The sequence below is a fragment of the Trachypithecus francoisi genome, unplaced genomic scaffold (assembly GCF_009764315.1).
Source record: "Trachypithecus francoisi isolate TF-2019V2 unplaced genomic scaffold, Tfra_2.0 Lachesis_group16, whole genome shotgun sequence".
Taxonomy (NCBI): Eukaryota; Metazoa; Chordata; class Mammalia; order Primates; family Cercopithecidae; genus Trachypithecus; species Trachypithecus francoisi.
The window spans coordinates 71783511-71803292 of NW_022681461.1; the positions used below are offsets into that span (position 1 = coordinate 71783511).

Here is a 19782-nt window from a genome sequence, read left to right on the forward strand (position 1 = left end):
GGCCAACCTTTCTGGCATGACTTGCTCCCTTGAAGCAAATGGCAATAGCATGAGCCCTGGAGAGAAATAAAAGGCAGCTTTGTTTAATTAGACAAATGGAGAATACTGAGGCTCAGGGAAGGCAGGTACTTCCATCCCGGGCAGCGTCTGGGTTCATAATTCTTCAGTAGTATTACCCACACCCACCAGAGACATGCTTTCTAGGAAATTGGCCAGATACATTAGGGAAGAGCTGTCCCCTGCATCCCAGTCTTGACAATCCAGAAAGCATACCTGTATATCAAAGGCTCTGAGAAATCCTGCAATAAACAAGTTGACTGTACTTTCTGTCATTCAGCAGTTCCCAAATTGAGAACTCATTTTTTCTCTGAATGTCTTCTCAGAAGAGACTACCCCTTGCCTTCCTGTGTTCCTGTAACCCCACTAATTTCTGTTCCATCTCCTTCCAGTCCCCTCTCTTCCTGGCCCTTGTCTGGCACCTGCCCTCACTCCCTGAGTCCTTCATCGGATTATGTCGCATACCAAACTTCCTAGGAAGTTAGGAAGTTTCCCAAACTGATAAAGAAAGGTAAGGTGGGGAAGAGAAGGTACAAAAACCACACATGTCCTTCTCGGTCGATTTCCCTGGCTACAGCTATACCAAAGTGACTACTCTGCAGAGAATTAGAGGATAAATCCTTATAATCCCCGAAAGTGAGGAGAAAGAAGTCTCACAGGAGACATGGAATCAGAATCTTCTCTTCAATTAAGCTTCCTAACACCATGGCTTCCAACTTGAGGACGTTAGCCCTGAAGGCCTGTTACAAAAGTATTCAGCCTCCATTCATTCTCCCTGACAAATGCAGCTGACCCTCTTGGACATGGATTCTGTGTGCACTTGACTCATAAACTTGCCAAGTATAGAGCATGTCGGAGTGGGAGAAGGCCATTTAAGATCATCTAGGGGTCACATTCTAGTCCTCTCTCTCCCTTCTTTGCAAAGATGGGTAACTGAGGCCCAGAGAGGGAAAGTTACTTGCCCAAAGCCACACAATGCTTCAAGTCTATGACTTAACAGATAGTCGTTTTCATTTGACTTGTCTCCTTGGAGCAGAAATTGGAGATTTGCAGGGACTTCCTACTTGCCAGAGACCGGAGCTCCAGCCTTCACCAGCAGGAACAGAGATGCAACCCAGGGAGCCAACGAGTCATCTAAGTCAGCTCCAGGCCTGGAAAGTTGGCTCTCAGAGGGAGGCCCTGCCGATTCTTTTGCTCCTGTTCCAATCCTGTTTAGGCTACTGCTAATCATGTCTAGTGCCTGTGCTGCCTCAGGGCTTTGCTCTTCCAGACTTCTGTTTTCACCACTTGCCTTGTGGGCCTTGGCTCTGCGAACCCAGGGCTCCAGAATGTCGGGAAGACCAGAGCACAGAGGCCAGGGTGGCCAGGAGGCAGCCGAAATGGGAGCTGCGAGGAAACATCGCACGGAAACATCGTCTGGCCACACAGCCCTCCAAGCAGGAAACCCAGGTGTTCCTATGCCCTGCAAAAGGCCCTCTGCCAGTGCACCAAATGGGGCTGCTCCTGGGTAACTACACTGCCAGAACCGGCAGCCTGCTTGGATAGTTTTCTTCCATCCTTATTACCTGGAAACCCACAGGATCTCGGAAACCCACACCAGCTTCAACTGTCACTGAGGGCTCTGAGCTGAGACCCAGGCCACAGAAACGCACAGGGAAAGTGGCCCTATGGACACTAGGCTTGGCTGTTCACATATGGGGTAAAAGCTGAAAAGGGAGCTAACTGGAACTACAGCGCAGCAAGTCGGATGGACCTGTCCCAACTGCCTCCATGGACTGGCCAGACCCCCTGTGCCCAGATGGCTATGCCTGGGCTTTCTTCACAGCTTCCACGTCCTCCGTGGGAACACAGACAGGTCATCATCTGGACAGGATGCAGCCCAGAACTTTCCCATTGACTCACACACCCATTCAACATGAAGGGAATAATACAAATACCAGCTGCTGTTTATTGAACACTTATTACATGCCAGGCCCTGTTCTAAGCCCTTTACAAGCATGGTCCTGTTCATCTTCACAAAACCCAGCCAGCTGGGAACAAGGTGCCAGTTTTGTGGAAGAGAAGAACAAGCAGCAGAGTGGCTCACCCAAGCTCGCGTAGCAGAGTTAGGATTCAAACTCGAGCCTGCCTGATGGCAAGCTCGTGGCCCTCCTGTGGTGCCACCTGCCTCCCACGAACATGATTCCGTGTCTCACTGCTGTCCCCTACCACCAGTGGATATGGTACTCTGCATAGCCAAGCCAGGCATGTGGGTGTCAAGAGGGTCCCTGGACTGAAATGGAGGAGAGAAAATGCCAACAAAGAACAGGGGGAGTGTGCTCAGAAAGGGACAGAGACCACCAGGAGGCTGCTGGCTGCTGGGGGTCCGCAGGGCCGGTGGAGGCACAGGAGAGGGAGAATTTTCTGAGTACGGGGAGGAAACAGAAAGAAGCAGTGGCCAGGGATGTGTCCATGGACAGGACATGGAGTTTGGTCTGGCCAGAAGGGTCCAGGGGCAGAGGCATGCTGGAAAGCAGAGGCATGATGGAGCCAGAGGGCACATGATGGAGGATGACATGATGGCAAGGGAGGCAGGCAGGCAGGAGAAGGCAGAGACTGGGCCTCTGAGCAGTGTGGCAGCCCACTTGCCCAAAGCTGGAGCCCCACCATGGGGTGCTCGCCTGGCACCACTTTTCTGCCCAACTGCTGGCATCTACCCTGGCGCAGGGTCTTCTGGAGAAAATGAGTCAGCAGTGTGCTCATTGGTGCCGTGTGTGTGTGTGTGTGTGTGTGTGTGTTGCGGTGAGGGGGTGCAGGGCTGGGGAATCACAACCAGCCAGCTTTTTCCAAGACATGGGGAAGACAGGAGGGGGTGTCATCCCGCGGATTCCAGCTCAGAGAGGGCAGGGCCCAGCTACAGCCCTAACAGCCTCTGGGGAGTGTCCTGGTGTCCTGGGGGCAGGATGGAAAGAGAGGAGCGCCGTCCACAGGCCCCGAGGGACTGCTTGCATGCTGCTGGCTCCCACACACACCCACACGCTGCGCCGGCTCTAGCACAGGCTCACTCTCTCTTACAAATCCTACTCCACACGCTGGGAATCCCAGTCTCTGGGCCCCAGCTCCGCGCAGCCGCTCCTGGGAGAGTCCCTGCCCCTCTCCGGCCCTGTCTCCCCATCTGTACACTGAGAGGTTCCGCACAGTGATCGCCCAGGGCCCTTTCTGCTCTGACATGCTGGCTCTCACTTTTTCTCGCTTACACACGTGAAAGGGACAGGAACCCAGAAGCAGGAAACAGACACACAGACTCAGGCCGACTCACACATACACGCGGAGATTTCCAGAAACGCGGGGACGTGCAGAGCCACACAGACACGGAGACAGGAGCAGAACCCGAGACCTGGTGACCTAGAAACTTGCGGACAATTTCACAAGAACAGATAGAAACGGAGACGTACAGGCTTGGGACCTGCAGACACCGAGACACCGGAACACACCGAGACGGCCCCAAACGGAGACCCTCCCTCCTCCCCCAGGCATCCAAAAAGCCCCCCTCCGCACCCCGCCGGCCGCTCCAGGCGCCACCACCCACCCCCACCCCCGACCCCCGGGCTGGCTCTGCCCCCGCCCCAACGGGATCGGGCAACCGGGCCAGGCGCGGCAGGGCGGGCAGCGCTCGCCAACTCTCGCCCGGCCGGGGGCGCAGCCCCTATTAACCCTTGACGTCCCGCCTCGCGGGGGCGCAGGAAGGGACAGGAAGCTTACGTTCCGCTGGAAGCGACCGCGTGGCGGGGAACCCCGGCCCTCCCCGAGATTGGAGCAGCAGGAAGCTGGGGAAGGGGCGTCCCCGAGCTCGTACTCACCCCCCGTGCGCCGCCGCCGCCGTCGCTGTGCCTCGGGCCCCCCGCGCCGATCCCGCTCCCATGGCAGGCCCCTACTTCATGCTCCCGAACCCGGGGGGCAAGTGTGGGCGCGCCCCATGGGGCCGCCAGCCCCTCGCCCCGCCGCGCCAGGCCGGCTCAGAGCGCGCGGCCCCCGCGCCCCCAGCGCAGCCCCGCGCCCAGGGGCGCCCGAGCAGGCAGGCAGCGCGGCTGGGGCCCTGCGGGCGCCCGCGCCAGGCCCATGGTCCCAGGAGTCCGGGCGCCGCGCTCGCCCCTGCCTCGCTCCTTTTCTGCTTCCACCAAAAAGGAAGAAGAAGCAAGAAAAAGAGAGAGAGAGATGATCAAACTTTTGGAGGCGGGCTGCTGGCGGTCCCCGGAGGCAGAGCAAGGCCGGGTGAGGGCGCGCGGAGGGCGGTGGAAGCTGCCTCCCCGCCGGCCTGGGGGAGGAGAGGAAAAGGAAGGATTTGGGGGAAATGAAGGCGATTTAAAGTCTCGGCCCGCGGTGTCTCTCCACCTTCCCTCCTCCCCGCGCCGGGCCGCCCTCTGCTGCCCCCTGCTGCCCCCTGCCGGCAGCAGCCAAGGATACAGCCTTAGCTTGCCCACTACAGCCCCGCTGGGACACCCGCCCCCTCCCCCTTCTATAGATGGGGAAACAGATTCACAGAGAGGCAGGGGCTGCCCAGGGCTTCACGGTGATTTGATCACCCTTCTGAGATTAGGAACTTCTGACTGGTGAGGCTGGGGGTCCTCCAATGGGGGATTGGGGTAGAGGGAGAAGGGCCAAATTCTACTCCTGGAAGAAACCCACAGTTTCAGGGACAGAGCTAGGACCAGGACTTGGTGTCCAGACTCCCACGACAACCAGTATCCTGACCTCCACCGCCCACCAAAAGTTTGCGCTTCCAGACTCGGAGCGCCCTGGAGAACACACAGAGTGGGCTTGTTAAAGGTTTGCCACCCTCTCTCTCCCTTCTGTCAGAAATTGGAATCTAACCGCACCCCCGCCCCCTCACGCACCTCCCCAGAATCGACAAAAACTCCCTGGGATCCCATACTGGAGCTAAGAGCTGCACACCTTGGCCCTCGGGCAAATTCTCACATCCACAACCCCAGTCCGGCCCTGGGACCACAGCTCCCTCCGCCTCTACCTCCTCTGCCACTCGTTCACGAGCAAAGTTACACTTATACGCCGGTGCACACACACACTTCCACAAGTATCCACGCTTTCCCCAAACTCAGACACACGCTCACACCCGGTCACATGCAGGGACAGCCACGCACCCTTCCTAGGTTCACACGAAATGCATCCTCAGGTATCTGGGCTCAGGCGCACGCTGATACTCTACACTCGCAGACGCATGCACATAGATGCTTACACAGGCACAAACGCACACCATCCTGGCCATATCGTCCCCACACGTGTACACACCCCAGGTGCACACACGCGCGCACACCCTCACTTGCACACAGATCTCCGAGAGTGCCTACCGCACACGTGCACACACGCATTTACTCCTCACGCGTGTACCCACTTCCCCATACGCGCACACCTTTACGCGCGCACACACACAGGCACAGAACACTTCCCAGAGCTCCAGGAGCCCCCAAGCACTTACTGGGTTCCTAAGTGCGAGGCTGGCCGGTCGGTCCTTCCTCCGGCGCCTAACGGCATTTGTATTCATGGGTCCCCGCAGCCGTGGGCGCGGGGGCGGGGGGGCGAGGTCCCCTTCCCTAAACGGGGCGCGGGCTCGCGGAGCGCAGCGGTACCGGGAGGGGCATGGGCGCGCGGGACTGCGCCGCCGGCCCGGTCCGCCTGCGCTCGAACTTCGGCCGCTCTGCGTCCACTGGCTCCAGCGCGGGCTCCGAGAGCTGGGGGCGGCTCATAGGTGCTGGGGCCGCGGCGCCCGCCGGGCCTTTTGAAGTCTCCGCTGGGGGCGGGGAGGGGGCGCTGAAGGCGGCCTTTTAAACCCTGGCTGCAAGCGGGCTCGGTCGAGCAAGGTGTCTGGTTTCAACAAACTTTAGGAAAAGTCCCAAGCCGAGAGAGGGAAGGTTGGGGGGTGGGGGGAGCTGCATAGCTGTGCGCTGCTTCCTGCAGAGGGCAGAGCACCCATGGCTGCCAGGAGGGAGGCCCGTTGTGGGACTGGGGAACTGGCAGGCTGCTGGCCGGCGCGTGGAACCACCCCCGCCACCCCCACACCCCCAGTGTTGAACCAGAGTTCTTAACTTCCATGTGCACGAACCCCAGGGAGTGCGAGAACACCCCCAAACTATGCACAAATTGAGCATGTTTGTGCATTCTTCACGGGAGAGGGGCCATGGACTTTCCTCCGGTTTTCAAAAGTCCACGGCCCCCTAAGGTTGAGAACTCTCTCTCCAATCATAACTGATGTTTTTTTGTTGCATACTTGGCACCATGCAGACCCTGTCTTTATTTACATTTTAGATATTTTGTTCAATGTGGGGTTTTAAATTAATTTTGATACTTTTAAAAGTATTGCATTAAAATATTATCTTGATACTTAGGGGTTCAGGGGCACTGCTTTGGGCAATTTACCTCCGCTGCTGAGTTTTCTTGGCATCTCCTGGTATGCTGCGTCTCTGCATGTGCCACACCCTAGTCCAGACCCTGACCCACACAGTGCTGGGGTTTAAGGGAGGCCTGCTTTTTTCTCTCCATTTACAACTGGGAAAGCTGACACAAACTGGTAGGTGGTGGAGGTGGGATTTGAACCCATGTAACCTAACTCCAAACTTCTGCATCTTGTCACGAGGATCCAAATCTTAGTCCTTAAGGGGTTCTGTGCAGATCCTCACCAGCCTCCGCAGCTTCAGATCCGGCCTCCTGAGCTCCAGTCTCTCTGATTCCTGCACCCAGGCTCAGGTAAGCTTGGCTACTTCGATGCTTTCTCCATACTGTTTCCTCCCAGGTTCTCCCTCTGCCCCTTTTCTGCCTGGACACAACCTCGTTGTTCTTCTAGGTGCAGCCCAGAGCTCATCCGACTCTGATGAGCTGCTCTGCCCTACACCCGGATTGCAGCACACATCACATGGCGCTGTCATTGTCAGATCCATTTCTGTGTCCCCGCACCCAGCCTGACACATGGAGCCTGGGATACGATAGATGCTCAAACCATTGACAATTTAAATAAGTTATTTGTTTTAACTCCTACAGTATGCAAACCCCTGTACAAGACTCTGGGGGAAAAGGGTCTGCCACTGTGAGGGCAGGGACAAAAATTTCCACATGGTCCTGCTTTCCGGTCATGCACGCATTTGTAATGTGGGCAGGAGACATGCACAGCAACTTGGGGTAGGGAAGAGAGTCTGAATGGGAGACATCAGACATCACTATGTCATGGAGAATCCCCTGCAACTGCATAAAGATAAGACAATATAAGGAGAATGTTATAAATGCCATCAAAGAGATGTAGATCAATTGAATTGTGAAGCTGATTAAGGGATGGAAAGAAACACAGGAAGGCTCCCAGGAGGAGGTGGTGGCATTTGGATCCTAAAGGACGTGGTGGATAAATGTGCAACCACGGAGGAGAAGGACATCTCCAGTGAAATAATTACAAAAAGGGCAGGAGGATAGAGGTGGATTTCAGGCAGGTTTTGAAGGAGGATTGAGGAGGTGGGGCTCAGTGAGAAACTAGGGAAACTATCCAGTTCTCCCCACTGTATTGTGTGGGTGATGCCAACACAACTCACTGTCCACAAAGCCATTTCCAGGCAATAGGCTGCATTTCCTGAAGGGTCAGGCAGGCAGCAGGTCAGTGGCTAAGCACCAAGGCCTTCCCAAATTTCACTCACAAATCTGAATAGGCAAGGCTTAGTGCCAGGGAACACTGCCTGCTTCACCCAGGGCAGCCCAAAAGACCGTGAGAATGCCGTGAGAACCCAAAATGATTGAGGGCATCCCCTCTCAGAGCCTCACTCTGCCCATCTGTAAAATAGGTGCATCAAACATGATGATCTGTGTGGGCCCTTTGAGCTTGGAGGCATGAGACTGTTATTCAACAAGAAATCCAATTCTGTATGTGAATATTGAGGGCTAATTGCATTTTGCTAGGTAGGGAGGGAAATGAGGCTCAAGGCCTTCCAGGAGCTCATGGGCAGCTGGGAAGAGGAGGCATGGACACTGGGGAGAATTCCAAGGAAGGGGCTTGTATCCTGCCTCTGCTGTCTCCCCACACCCAGTCTTCCTGCCAGGCAGGTTCCTGGCACAGAGCCAGTGACTGGGCATGAACTGTTCTGATGGACGTTGAATCTGGAAGACACCAAGCCATTACACACCCTGCAAAGGGGACAGGGCATTCAACAAACAGCTCTAAGGGGCCCATCTCTATGGGGCAGAAGCCAGTAAGCCTGGGAACCAGGTGGACAGGGGCTGCCATGCCTCTGTAGATGCCTCAGGATGGGAATTCTGGCCTGGTGGGGACTTTCAGGAACTAGACAGTTTGCTCCCTGCTCAAGGAGCTCAGCCATGGACCCATCGGTCTCTGGGGCACATCTGCCTTAGGAGAAGCTGTTGGTTGCAATAACTTTAATGGTGGGCACAGAGTAGATGCTCAGGAAATGTTTATGAATGAACCACTCTAGATGAAGTCTTTTTTTTTTTTTTTTTTTTTTTGGTAGAGTCAGGGTCTCACTTTGTTGCCCAGGCTGGTCTTGAACTCCTGGGCTCAAGCGATCTTCCAGCCTCAGCCTCCCAAAGTGCTGGGATTACAGGCACGAGCCACCGCACCTGGCCCCACAGGAAGTCTTAACCTGCAGGACAGAGGTTGCATACTGCCCCAAGTATCAATCCCCATCCATTTAACCACCAAGCTGCTTCTGAAGATCCACTGTGCACCAGGCTGGGTTTTCTGCTCTAAAAGTGCTATGGTCTGAGGAAGGAGGCCAGCAAAGAGAAAGACAGACAAAAAAATGCAGATCAGGAAGTCCTGCCTCAAATCAAGCCTGTTTAAGTCATACTGCAGAGCTTGGAGAACTAGGGTCCTCCCACTAGGAAAAGAACTAGAGTCCTCCAGTCTTTCCAATACCCTGCACTGCTGTGGGCATACCAGGCTGGGTCTTTCTTTCATTTGGGGGCCCCACCCTGCATGTAGCAGAGGATACGCACACAATACATGTCTACCCATGGAGTCATTCTTTTCCTGGTAGGGAGATGCTGTCATGCTTCAGGCCCTGAGCTGGCCACTGGCAAATACAAGCTGTGGTCCCTGCTGGATGAGGCTGCCATGTTTAGCTTCTGACAACAACACAAAGCACAATGCCTGGCACACAGGAGGTTCTCCACAAGTGCCGAGTGAATGATGGAATGAAGGCCTGAATGAAAACATGAAAGAAAGTAAATTCAGCAGATTAGACCAGGTTAACTCCCCTGGCCACCTCCTTCCTCTCCTCTATGATGACCCTCACCCACCAACAGATATTTGTTGGGTACGTGCAGACCCAATGCATACGGAAGACCCGATTTTAGGTGCTGTAGATACATATACTGAAGAACATACACACAAAGCACCTGTCTTAACAGAGGAAAAGGAAATGCACAAATCTTTTCTATGACGTCAGGTTGTCATGAGTGCTATGAAGACCTCTAAGCAGGGAGTGGAGTGGGAGAATGATGAGTGGGGCCATTTTATTTAAATAGGAGCTATTTTATTTAAATATCACCTTCTCTGAGGAGGTGATGTTTAAGCAGGAAAGAAAGAATGGAGGGAAAGAAATGAGCGAGTGAGTCACATTCAGCGGAAGAACCAAGGGAAAGCAGGAATGGGTCCCCACTGACTTTTCATTCCTGTAATTCCTTGGTTAAATGTAGACCATACATTCCCTGAGGGCAGGGGCTGCTCTGTCCTGCTCATGGCTGTATTCCTAGCACCCAGGACACAGCATTTTGGTAAAATGAATTGAACTGAATTCCAGGCTGGAGAGTGAGGCAGATTCTAATAGTGTCTCCCTCTCCCACTCCAGGCAATGCGGGCCCATTTCTCTCCCCAAGGCAGGTGGCTGGAGCCAGTGCTGGCTGTCCTCACGGCCCACTGCTCTCTTAGGGCCTGGGCTCTGCCTGCAGGACTACGTCACTCTGGCCTGGTGGCTGCCAAAATTCCAAACACAATCACTCTACCAGAAGGAATAAGGGCAGAGGTCAAACAAGCTCCCAGGCCACCACTGGGAGGGCAGCACCTTCTAGGCACATGGTCCCACCATCTGGGCCCTTCTGCCTCTTCCCCTCTCTGGGTTTATTTCCCAAGGGCTAGGCCAAGTGGCAAAGGGCTGTGAGATCCAAAGCCCACTTATGGTGGCCAACACTGACCCGGATGTGGGGCCCCATGAGACATTTCAGACCTGGAAGCACCTAAGGAGCTGCCTAGCCCAAATTCCTCATTTTACAGGTGGGGAAACTGAGTCTCAGAGACAGTGTTCATAATTTTCTCAAAGTCACACAAAGTTAATGGTGGGGGCTGGTGTGAAGAAGCAGGGCCCCCCACCTTTGTGTCTAACTGCAGAGGGTCAAACCTGTCTCTCCAACCTTCAGTACAGTTAGTCATCCTTGGAAGAATTAGATCCATTTTCCAGATATGAGCACTGTGGCAAGTTAAGGTCTCTGGCCTCTGCCAGGTAATGTGTCTGGAACCATTGGCTATACCAGACAAGCCATTAGTGATGAGTTCTGGGTCACCCCCAGCAGCCCAGTGTGGGGATGAAAGCAATAGATGATTTCAGGCCTTGGCTCCCGTGGCCACCTCTGCCTAGAAATGCCCTTCCTGCTCCTCTTCACTGGAGTCCTGTCTTGGTGTTCCCTCCGCTCTGCCATGCCGGCCCCCATCCTGCCTGGTACACCACACACCTATACAACAAGGAGCCCTGCAAGACTATGGCTGTGTCATGTCCATAGAACCCCTCAGTAAATCTTAGATGGACAAAGGAAAGAAGGGAGGGAAGAACCAGAGAAGGAGGGAGGTAGGGAAGAGAGGCAGAGCTGGGGGCGGGTTGACCATCATCCAAGGACATCCCTGCAACAGGGGCAGACACTGTTGTTGTGTCCTTGCTAACAGAGTTTCATCTTCATTCAACCGCTTTGTCCTTCAGCGGAGACGGAGTCCCTCTCAAATCCCAAGGGTTGAACCCTATTTGAACAAAGCCCAGCAAGGTGGCCTCCTTCCTCTGGCCAGTGAGCAGCTTGGTCACGGACATAAGATACAGTCAAACCACTGAAATATGAGAAGAATTGCATATGCTGGGGCCTTCTGAGAAAGTTTTCCCCACCTTTTCAAGTGGACACAGACCAGTGACATGTCCCTGTATGCCCTTCGGACTTTGTGGGATGAGATTGTACTGTGTGGAGAGGCTGCAGTCATCTTGCCACTATGAGGTGACAAGCCCTAGGTCCATGGCCAACAGACTGAGGGTGGCCAAGAGGAAAGGCAGAAAGAGCAGGATCCTGGGTGCAGTGGCTCCCACCTGTAATCCCAGCCCTTTGGGGGGCTGAGGCAGGGGGATCACTTGAGGTCAAAAGTTCAATACCAGCCTGGTCAACATGGTGAAACTCCATCTCTACTAAAAATACAAAAATTAGCTAGACGTGGTGGTGCATGCCTGTAATCCCAGCTATCTGGGAGGCTTAGGCAGGAGAATCGCTTGAACTCAGGAGGCAGAGGTTGCAGTGAGATGAGATTGCGCCATTGCGCTCCAGCCTGGGCAGCAGAGCGAAACTCCATCTTAAAAAAAAAAAAAAGCCTGGGCGCAGTGGCTCAAGCCTGTAATCCCAGCACTTTGGGAGGCCGAGATGGGCGGATCACGAGGTCAGGAGATCGAGACCATCCTGGCTAACGCAGTGAAACCTGGTCTCTACTAAAAAGATACAAAAAACTAGCCGGGCGAGGTGGCGGGCACCTGTATTCCCAGCTACTTGGGAGGCTGAGGCAGGAGAATGGCGTGAACCTGGGAGGCAGAGCTTGCAGTGAGCTGAGATCGCGCCACTGCACTCCAGCCTGGGCAACAGAGTGAGACTCCATCTCAAAAAAAAAAAAAAAAGGAAAGAAAGAACGGGGGGGATGTACTTTTTTTTTGTTGTTTTTTTGTTTTCGAGACAGAGTCTCGTTCTGTCGCCCAGGCTGGAGTGCAGTGGCACGATCTCGGCTCACTGCAAGCTCTGCCTCCCGGGTTTACGCCATTCTCCTGCCTCAGCCTCCCGAGTAGCTGGGACTACAGGCGCCCGCCACCACGCCTGGCTAATTTTTTGTATTTTTAGTAGAGACGGGGTTTCACCGTGTTAGCCAGGATGGTCTCGATCTCCTGACCTCGTGATCTGCCCGCCTCGGCCTCCCAAAGTGCTGGGATTACAGGCGTGAGCCACCGCGCCCGGCAAGAATGGGATTCTTAAAGACATTATTGAGATGCTGAATTAGGCACCACTGGACTGACGTTTCTCAAAACAAGTGTCCCTCATTGTTGACGCCACTTTTAGTTGAGTTTCCCCCACTGGCAGCTGAAAGCATCCTAGCTTATATATCAATGTAACAAAAACTTTGGTCTGTACCAAACAGACCAGGGGATCCCAATGACAATGACAATAACAATCCCCTCCTCCATTCATGGCCGAAACAATGTCACGCTTAGCATTTTGGATTTTCATGCAACAACCTCATCAGGTTGACATGACAGATATCTGCATCTCTGATTTAGAGATGAATAAACCAAATCCAAATCGAAGAGTCTTGCCCAAGTTCAGTCAGCAGCAAGGTGACAAAACTGGGACTAGAACTGTGGCCCTAAGTCCAGTGTTCATTACAATATACCAAGACTTGTGTATGTGCGTGTGTGAGTGTGTGTGCACGCGTGCATGTGTGCGTGTGTGTGAGCACGCGCGCGTGCAGGGGATGAGTTCCCTTCACAATGCAAGGAGTAGCCAGTCAGCGTCAGCCGGTGATGGAACCACCTGGTGAATTTCAGAGTTGATAATTCATCCAGTCCAGTGCCTGGTTGGTTCCATGATGTGGTCAGTTAACTCCTATGTGGCAAATCTGCTGTCAGCCACATTAGAGAGTCAATTGTGTTAGAGAGACTTCATTCTCCCTCCTCCAGCTGCAATCTGCACTCCAAGATCTTGGCTGCCTCATTACCCCATGCCCAGACCATGCAATGTGGTATATTACTGCTTGTGGCTAGTTCCAGGAAAAGTTGGATGCTTCTCCTTGTCACAAAATGAGGACAGAGGAGCCGCACACGTGCATGCATGCACACGCGCACACACACACCCCCCACTATGCCACCCATCCAAGAAGCCATTTCTGCAAAGAGCTTTTCAGATGCATCTCCAAGTGTCATCATGCTAGAGCTCCTTTTACAGTGACTATGGAGAACTGCAACTCTGGAATCATCTGAAGCCTAACTGTGTGGCTCAAATCACTCTCTGAAAGTAACAACCCTGCCTTCCCCACAAGCCCTCCTTTTTCCAGGCCCAGCATTCTCAATTCCCTCCAATCACTCCTCATCTGATACCCCTTTCATATCTTCCATCATTGTCTTCTCCAAGGGCATTGCAGTCAGTACCCAGCTACTGCCAAGTGACCACAGAAAAGCTCAAGGGTTTGAGTCGCATCTGGCTAGCACAGAGTTGAGCAAGACTATCACCTCCTCCCATATATAATCTATGCTCCTGTTAATGCAACCTGAGTGCATGTTAATTTTTTCGGCAGCCACACCACAACATTCACACTGAGCTGATGACCATTAGAAACTCCTAAGATCTTCTCATGTGCCTCCCTCCTCTGGTGCAGTAAAGTTTTGTCCCCCTGGGTGGAGCCCTTATTAAGTATCATCTATCCTTGGCTGGGCGTGGTGGCTCACGCCTGTAATCCCAGCACTTTGGGAGGCCGAAGTGGGCAGATCACGAGGTCAGGAGATGGAGGCCATCCTGGCTAACACGGTGAAACCCCATCTCTACTAAAAATACAAAAAATTTGCCAGGCGAGGTGGCGGGCGCCTGTAGTCCCAGCTACTCGGGAGGCTGAGGCAGGAGAATGGCGTAAACCCGGGAGGTGGAGCTTGCAGTGAGCTGAGATTGCACCACTGCACTCCAGCCTGGGCAACAGAGCAAGACTCCATCAAAAAAAAAAAAAAAAAAAGATATCATTTATCCTTTTAGCCTATCTGTATTAATGCTTATTGAATATGTTTCCCTTGTCTTTGTGGCTTACGGGCCTGTGACTGCATGACCTTGTTAAGGCATGAAACATGCTGATAAATAGTGTTGCTCTGAGGAGTTTCAGGGTGATTTGTGCCAACTTGTCAGCATTGCTTTCTAATAACAAGGGACTAACAATTTGTACCTGGCCTCCGTGAGACCCCTGAAGGGAACTGCCACTGGCACTGGTTTCATAGCAAGAATATACCTAAAATGACCAAATGGGAATGAAAAACTTCAGGTGAGACTCCATGTGGGGCTCCTGGGTTCTAGGTATTCCATACTCACGTCTGTGGCTTCTGATCCGAGTGAAGAAGTACATATTAGTATGGCCTTTCAAGGGAAGGCCAATGGGAGCTCATGCCAGGCCTCTCCAGACCCCTTGTTATGAGATGGTCTTTAGCTGTGAAGCAGATTCTTACGTTAATGCAGTTGGAATGTTGTGCCCTTTTCCCGAAAGAACTGTAGGTGTGTACACATTGTTGTTTTGAGTCCTACGGGTCTTCTTTCAGTGGAGCCCTAATTGCTATCCTTAGGGCAGGATCCTACCACAGCCTCAGGTGTTTACACAAGCAAAACGGATGTGACAGGCTAAGTGCAGTGGCTCATGCCTGTAATCCCAGCACTTTGGGAGGTTGAGGCAGGTGGATCACTTGAGGTCAGGAGTTCGAGACCAGCTAACCTGGCAAAACCCCATCTCTACTAAAAATACAAAAATTAGCTGGGCAATGGTGGTGCATGCCTGTAATCCCAGCTACTCAGAAGGCTGAGGCAGGAGAATCTCTTGAACCCGGGAGGCGGAGGTTGCAGTGAGCCAACATCATGCCACTGCACTCCAGCTTGGGTGACAGCACAAGACTCTGTCTCAAAATATTTTTTTAAAAACTTTTTAAAAGGGAGATGACAATAAATACTCTAATAGGTGATCAGAGATGGGTGATACCACTCCTCTTGCTCTTAGATTGGGTAATATATTCATTGAGGGGTATTTCACCCCATCTTTTCTGCATTTTTTTCAACCAAATTCTTATTTGGGGTCTCATCTATCTAGATATCTAGAAAGAGTTATGATTTCATATGAAGCCCGTTGCCTGAGGCTGGTTGCAGGGTGCTGCCAAGTTGACACACAGTACCACCTTATAGTAGCCATAGGATCTGGAGAGACAGACTCCCTTTACCTCTCTAAGCCTTTTCCTCACCTATGAAATTGGGGAAACGGACATGCACGTCCGTGGTAATTACTCATTTCTCCCAACTTTACCAGTCCCTGGAAGGTGAGCTATCAGGTCAAATCCAGATGATCTTGGCACAATATGCCCCTCAAGCTAATGGGATCTTCTCTAGTTGCCTTGGACTGCAAAAGCACTTTCCTTCTCTCTTGCCACCTTTGTGGTCAATGTAGATAGTAGCTAATAGCACGCTACCTGGTGCAAATCCCAGTTTCCATCTCTGGCTCTATGGTCTTGGGTGTGTTGTTTAACTCTTTGTATCCAAGTTTCTCCACCTTTTGAATTGTGATAATAATAGTATCCTCATCTTTTACATTGATACCTTAATAATAATATCTACCTTGTGCCTAGGATTTGATGATTAAGTAAGCTAATGTATATAAAGCACTTAGAACAGCGTCTAGTGCATGGAAAAAGTAAAATAAATATAGGTTGTATTTATTACTACTATCGTTATTTTTGTTTTCTCTGATGGTTTAGCTGCCAGTGGCTTCTGAATAAAACAGAATTCTTGAAGTGAACAGTTGATGAGGACATGAAATATTATGCCAAAGCTGGCATCACACTGTTCTTTTTCCTGGATGAAAATCTCTCTGAGAATCATTTGCTCTTAACTTTGGTATCCTGGGGACTGCTGCCTTATCCCAGGAAGCCACCCAGAGTCTTGGATGTGTGGGATCCTTGGGACTTCATGGTAAATCTGCTCTAGTCCCACAGGTTAGGAAAATGAAGCCCAGGACATCTGGGAGCCCCCAGCACTTCCATAGAAATGGACCAAAATGCCTTCTCCAGGGGGAGAAACCTGGAATAAGCTCAAGAGGACAGATGGCTGAATTTTCAAAAATCGTGTGAGCTGCTGTTAAACAAGCCATTATTAAAACTTCAACTGTATAAACTTACAATTAGGTGAGTTATATTAAAAGTAAAAGTGATAAAATACCCCAAACTCATCTCTTCCAAGTTATTTTACTGTTTTCTATATGCTTGAAGTTACTTACATCTATTGTAAGCGTGGGGGGTGGAAATTCAATATAATGATATGCTACCAAGCACCTCTTCTCAACTTGGTGTTTAGTGACATCACCAAGGTAGCTTCAAACAGGCTGTGACGGGAGTATTTACGCCTCAGAAATTAGCAAATGCTATTAATTAGGGCTCTTTTCCCCCAGATACCCTGGTATTAAACATTTATTAGCAGCCGGGTGCAATGGCTCACGCCTGTAATCCCAGCACTTTGGGAGGCCGAGGTGGGTGGATCACCTGAGGTCAGGAGTTTGAGACCAGCCTGACCAACATGGAGAAACTCCGTCTCTACCAAAAATACAAAATTAGCCAGGCGTGGTGGCGGATGCCTGTAGTCCCAGCTACTCGGGAGGCTGAGGCAGGAGAATCGCTTGAACCTGGGAGGTAAAGGTTGCCGTGAGTCAAGATTGCGCCATTGCACTCCAGCCTAGGTAACAAGAGCGAAACTCCATCTAAAAACATTTATTAGCTCATGCTGCTGTCTCTTACCTAGACCAGTACTATGGACAATTCAGAAGCAGCTCCCTCCCTCCTTCTCCACTGGAGCTACAGTTGAATCCCTTGAGCATAGACCCAGATCTTGCTCAATTTGGGGTCATCATTTAGTGCTGTGGCCTCCTCTAAACTTCCTTCTTCTACAAAATCACACATTCCAGCTACACTCAACTCCTTGCAGTTTCTTAAATAAAACACAGGTTTTCCCATTCTTTTGGTGCTTTGCATATTAAGTTCCTTCTTTGGCCAGGGTAGGGGGGATGTTTTTCTCTCCTTTTCTAGATCTTTATTCTGCAAGAGTCAGAAAGTATCTCCTCTGGGGAACCTTTCTTAAATCCCCCACACCTGCCTCATCCCACCCCACTGCAGGCTGCGTATAGCCATGTGTTGGTAAATATTTCACAGCCAACTGTCTGAAAAGGGAGGGGGAAAGTCCTGATTTTTAGCATCTGTCAATTTCCATGGTGTAAAGGTGTCCATCGTGGCCAATTTTGAGCTAACAACATGCAGTCTTTGAGTGTAAATTTGGGGAAGAGGCATGCCAGCTGGTCTGGGCCAATTCCAGCACATCACTGACTGGATCAGATGTCTTTTCTGTCTCACAGCAGCCACACCCGCATACAGCCCCCATAATACAGTGCCATGCCAAGCCATGTTGGAGCCTGAAGCAAAAGGAAAAATTAATAACACTGATCCTGTCTTCATTTAAAAGTTTGATCTCAGCCGGGCACGGTGGCTCATGCCGGTAATCCCAGCACTTTTGGAGGCCGAGGCGGGTGGATCACCTGAGGTCAGGAGTTTGAGACCAGCCTGTCCAACATGGTGAAACCCTGTCTCTACTGAAAATACAAAAAATTAGCCGGGCATAGTGGCGGGAGCCTGTAATCCCAGCTCCTTGTGAGGCCGAGGCAGGAGAATCACTTGAACCTGAGAGGCGGAGGTTGCAGTGAGCCGAACTCACACCATTGCACTCCAGTCTGGGAAACAAAAGTGAAACTTCATCTAAAAAAAAAAGACATTAAAATATTATTTATCTTATTTACTGAAATTTTGGCACTACACTGAATTTGTCCCTGAGACGAGTGTCTTATTCACCTCTTCTTGTCCTGGCCCTGACCTAATAGCGCATATCACACTGTTACAATTAATTTCAGTACAGCTATCTCCCCCACCAGCTTGTGAAATTTGAGGACAGGAATCCATTTCTGTGTTCCTAGGACTTGGCACACAGTAGGTGCTTAATAACTATTGTCCAGTGAGGAAGTGGATGAGTAGATGGATGAACCAATCACCCAGTTTCTTTGCCCACAAAATAAGACACACTGATGAAAGTCATCCTTGGCTATTAACCAGGGAGAGGTGTTAATTTTTGAGATTTAGCTCTTCCAGTTCAGCAAAGATTACTCTGCTTCTGACCCACGGAAGCCAGCTCCTGTGCTGGGGATTTTGACCAGGGCTGATCTGCAGATGCCTCCAGCCTGGAGAAACAATGAAGGGAAACTGAGTCTGGAAAGTGGAGACTCCACCAGGACCAGGGGTGGGAAGTCACAGAGAGGCAGCCATCTCTGAGCCCCCAGGCCTCAGGAGGTGACAGAGCTCCTGTCTCTAGATGGGTCTTAGGAGATTTCCATTTGGCAGGGGCAATAGAAAGGAGATCCAAGCACTAGAAACTTCAGGATGGCTTCCAAGTGTAAAATGTGATGGGTCATCTGCCATCTGAGGGTACCAGGACTTGTTTCTGTGTGTGGTCACTTCCTCACTCTGAAGACCACCAGAAAAGAGGTTGTCTGGAGATATGGCATCATAGGCTTTGCAGACATCTCACTGGACTCTGGTCTGCGTGGGTGTGGACGTTAAGAGGCTCTGTTTACATAAGATTGGCCATGACATCTGTTTTTTAAGCACTTGATATCTGTTGGGCCTCCTGTAAAGAGCTTTGCACATATTAGCTCATTGATTACTCACAAAATCCTCAGATGTAGACATTATTCTGCTCCTTTTACAGATGAGAAACAGAGAAACTGGCAACCTGCCCAAGGTCTCACAGCTGGTAACTGATGGAACTGAAACACTAACCTAGAACCGTCTGATTCTACAGCCCATGAGCTTAACCACTCTACGCAACAAAAAGGAATTTCGAAGATGGGCCCCTTTCCAGCACTGGTGTCTGTAAACAGCAAAAATAGAGGTGGGAGTTGGCAGATGCTGTCATTTTTGTCCTTCTCTGAGCTGGCCTTGTCCATCACAGAAGCCCCCAGGGTCTCTCTCCCCCCACCACCCACCCACTTCTCCAGCCAGTGTTCACAGGGGAATTGACTGTCTCTAAAGGGAAATTCTTCCACTTAAAGACACTCATCTCATTTGGAGGAGTCAGGAGAGAAGGAAGTGAAGAAGCAGTGAGCATCTCTCATCTGCCAGGCTCCATGCACACATTAGGGGTCCTTCTCATCCCAGATGAGGGGGCAGGTGTTTTTCTCATCCTTATTTTAAAGGCTTGCATTGTTCAATATAGTAGCCACTAGCTACATGTAGCTACTTAAATTTCAAATCCTGAAAATTAAAAAAAAAAAAAGAAATTAAGTTTCCAAGTTGCACTAGCCACATTATAAGTACTCAATAGTCCTGGTAGCTACCGTGCATACAGTACAGATATAGATCCTTTCCATCCTTGCAGAGAGTTCTACTGGCCAGCCCTGCACTGAGGAAGAAGAGGGCTGTGGGAAAAGGACTCAGAATGACTTGCCTAGAGCCACACAGTGAGTTGTAAACAGAGTTGGGATGGGACTCATGTTTCTTACTTCCAAAGCCTCTACTCCCAGAGCTTGGAATATATTTGCCACCGCCTGGCCCCAGAACAAGGAGGATTGTTTGCCTGGGATGGTAGGTCGACTTGGGAAACCAAATAAGAGATCAGAAGACTGCGGGT

The 19782-nt window shown here is 51.4% G+C and overlaps 1 protein-coding gene across 7 annotated transcripts in view; it reads right to left on the reverse strand.

Moving 5' to 3' along the window:
- Positions 1-4445, reverse strand: part of COL27A1 (collagen type XXVII alpha 1 chain) — a 157941-nt gene extending 153496 nt beyond the window's left edge. For 4 of the 7 annotated variants that reach the window (XR_004443599.1, XR_004443600.1, XM_033237698.1 and 1 more), the window contains exon 1: positions 3897-4445. Coding sequence is in view for 4 of the 7 variants with exons in the window: in XM_033237698.1 (XP_033093589.1) it covers positions 3897-3958 (62 nt within the window). In the remaining 3 variants the exon portion in view is untranslated. The remainder of the gene's footprint in view (positions 1-3896) is intronic. The other 3 variants (XM_033237700.1, XM_033237697.1, XM_033237696.1) reach the window with 2 other exon arrangements.
- Positions 4446-19782: the final 15337 nt, after the last annotated feature.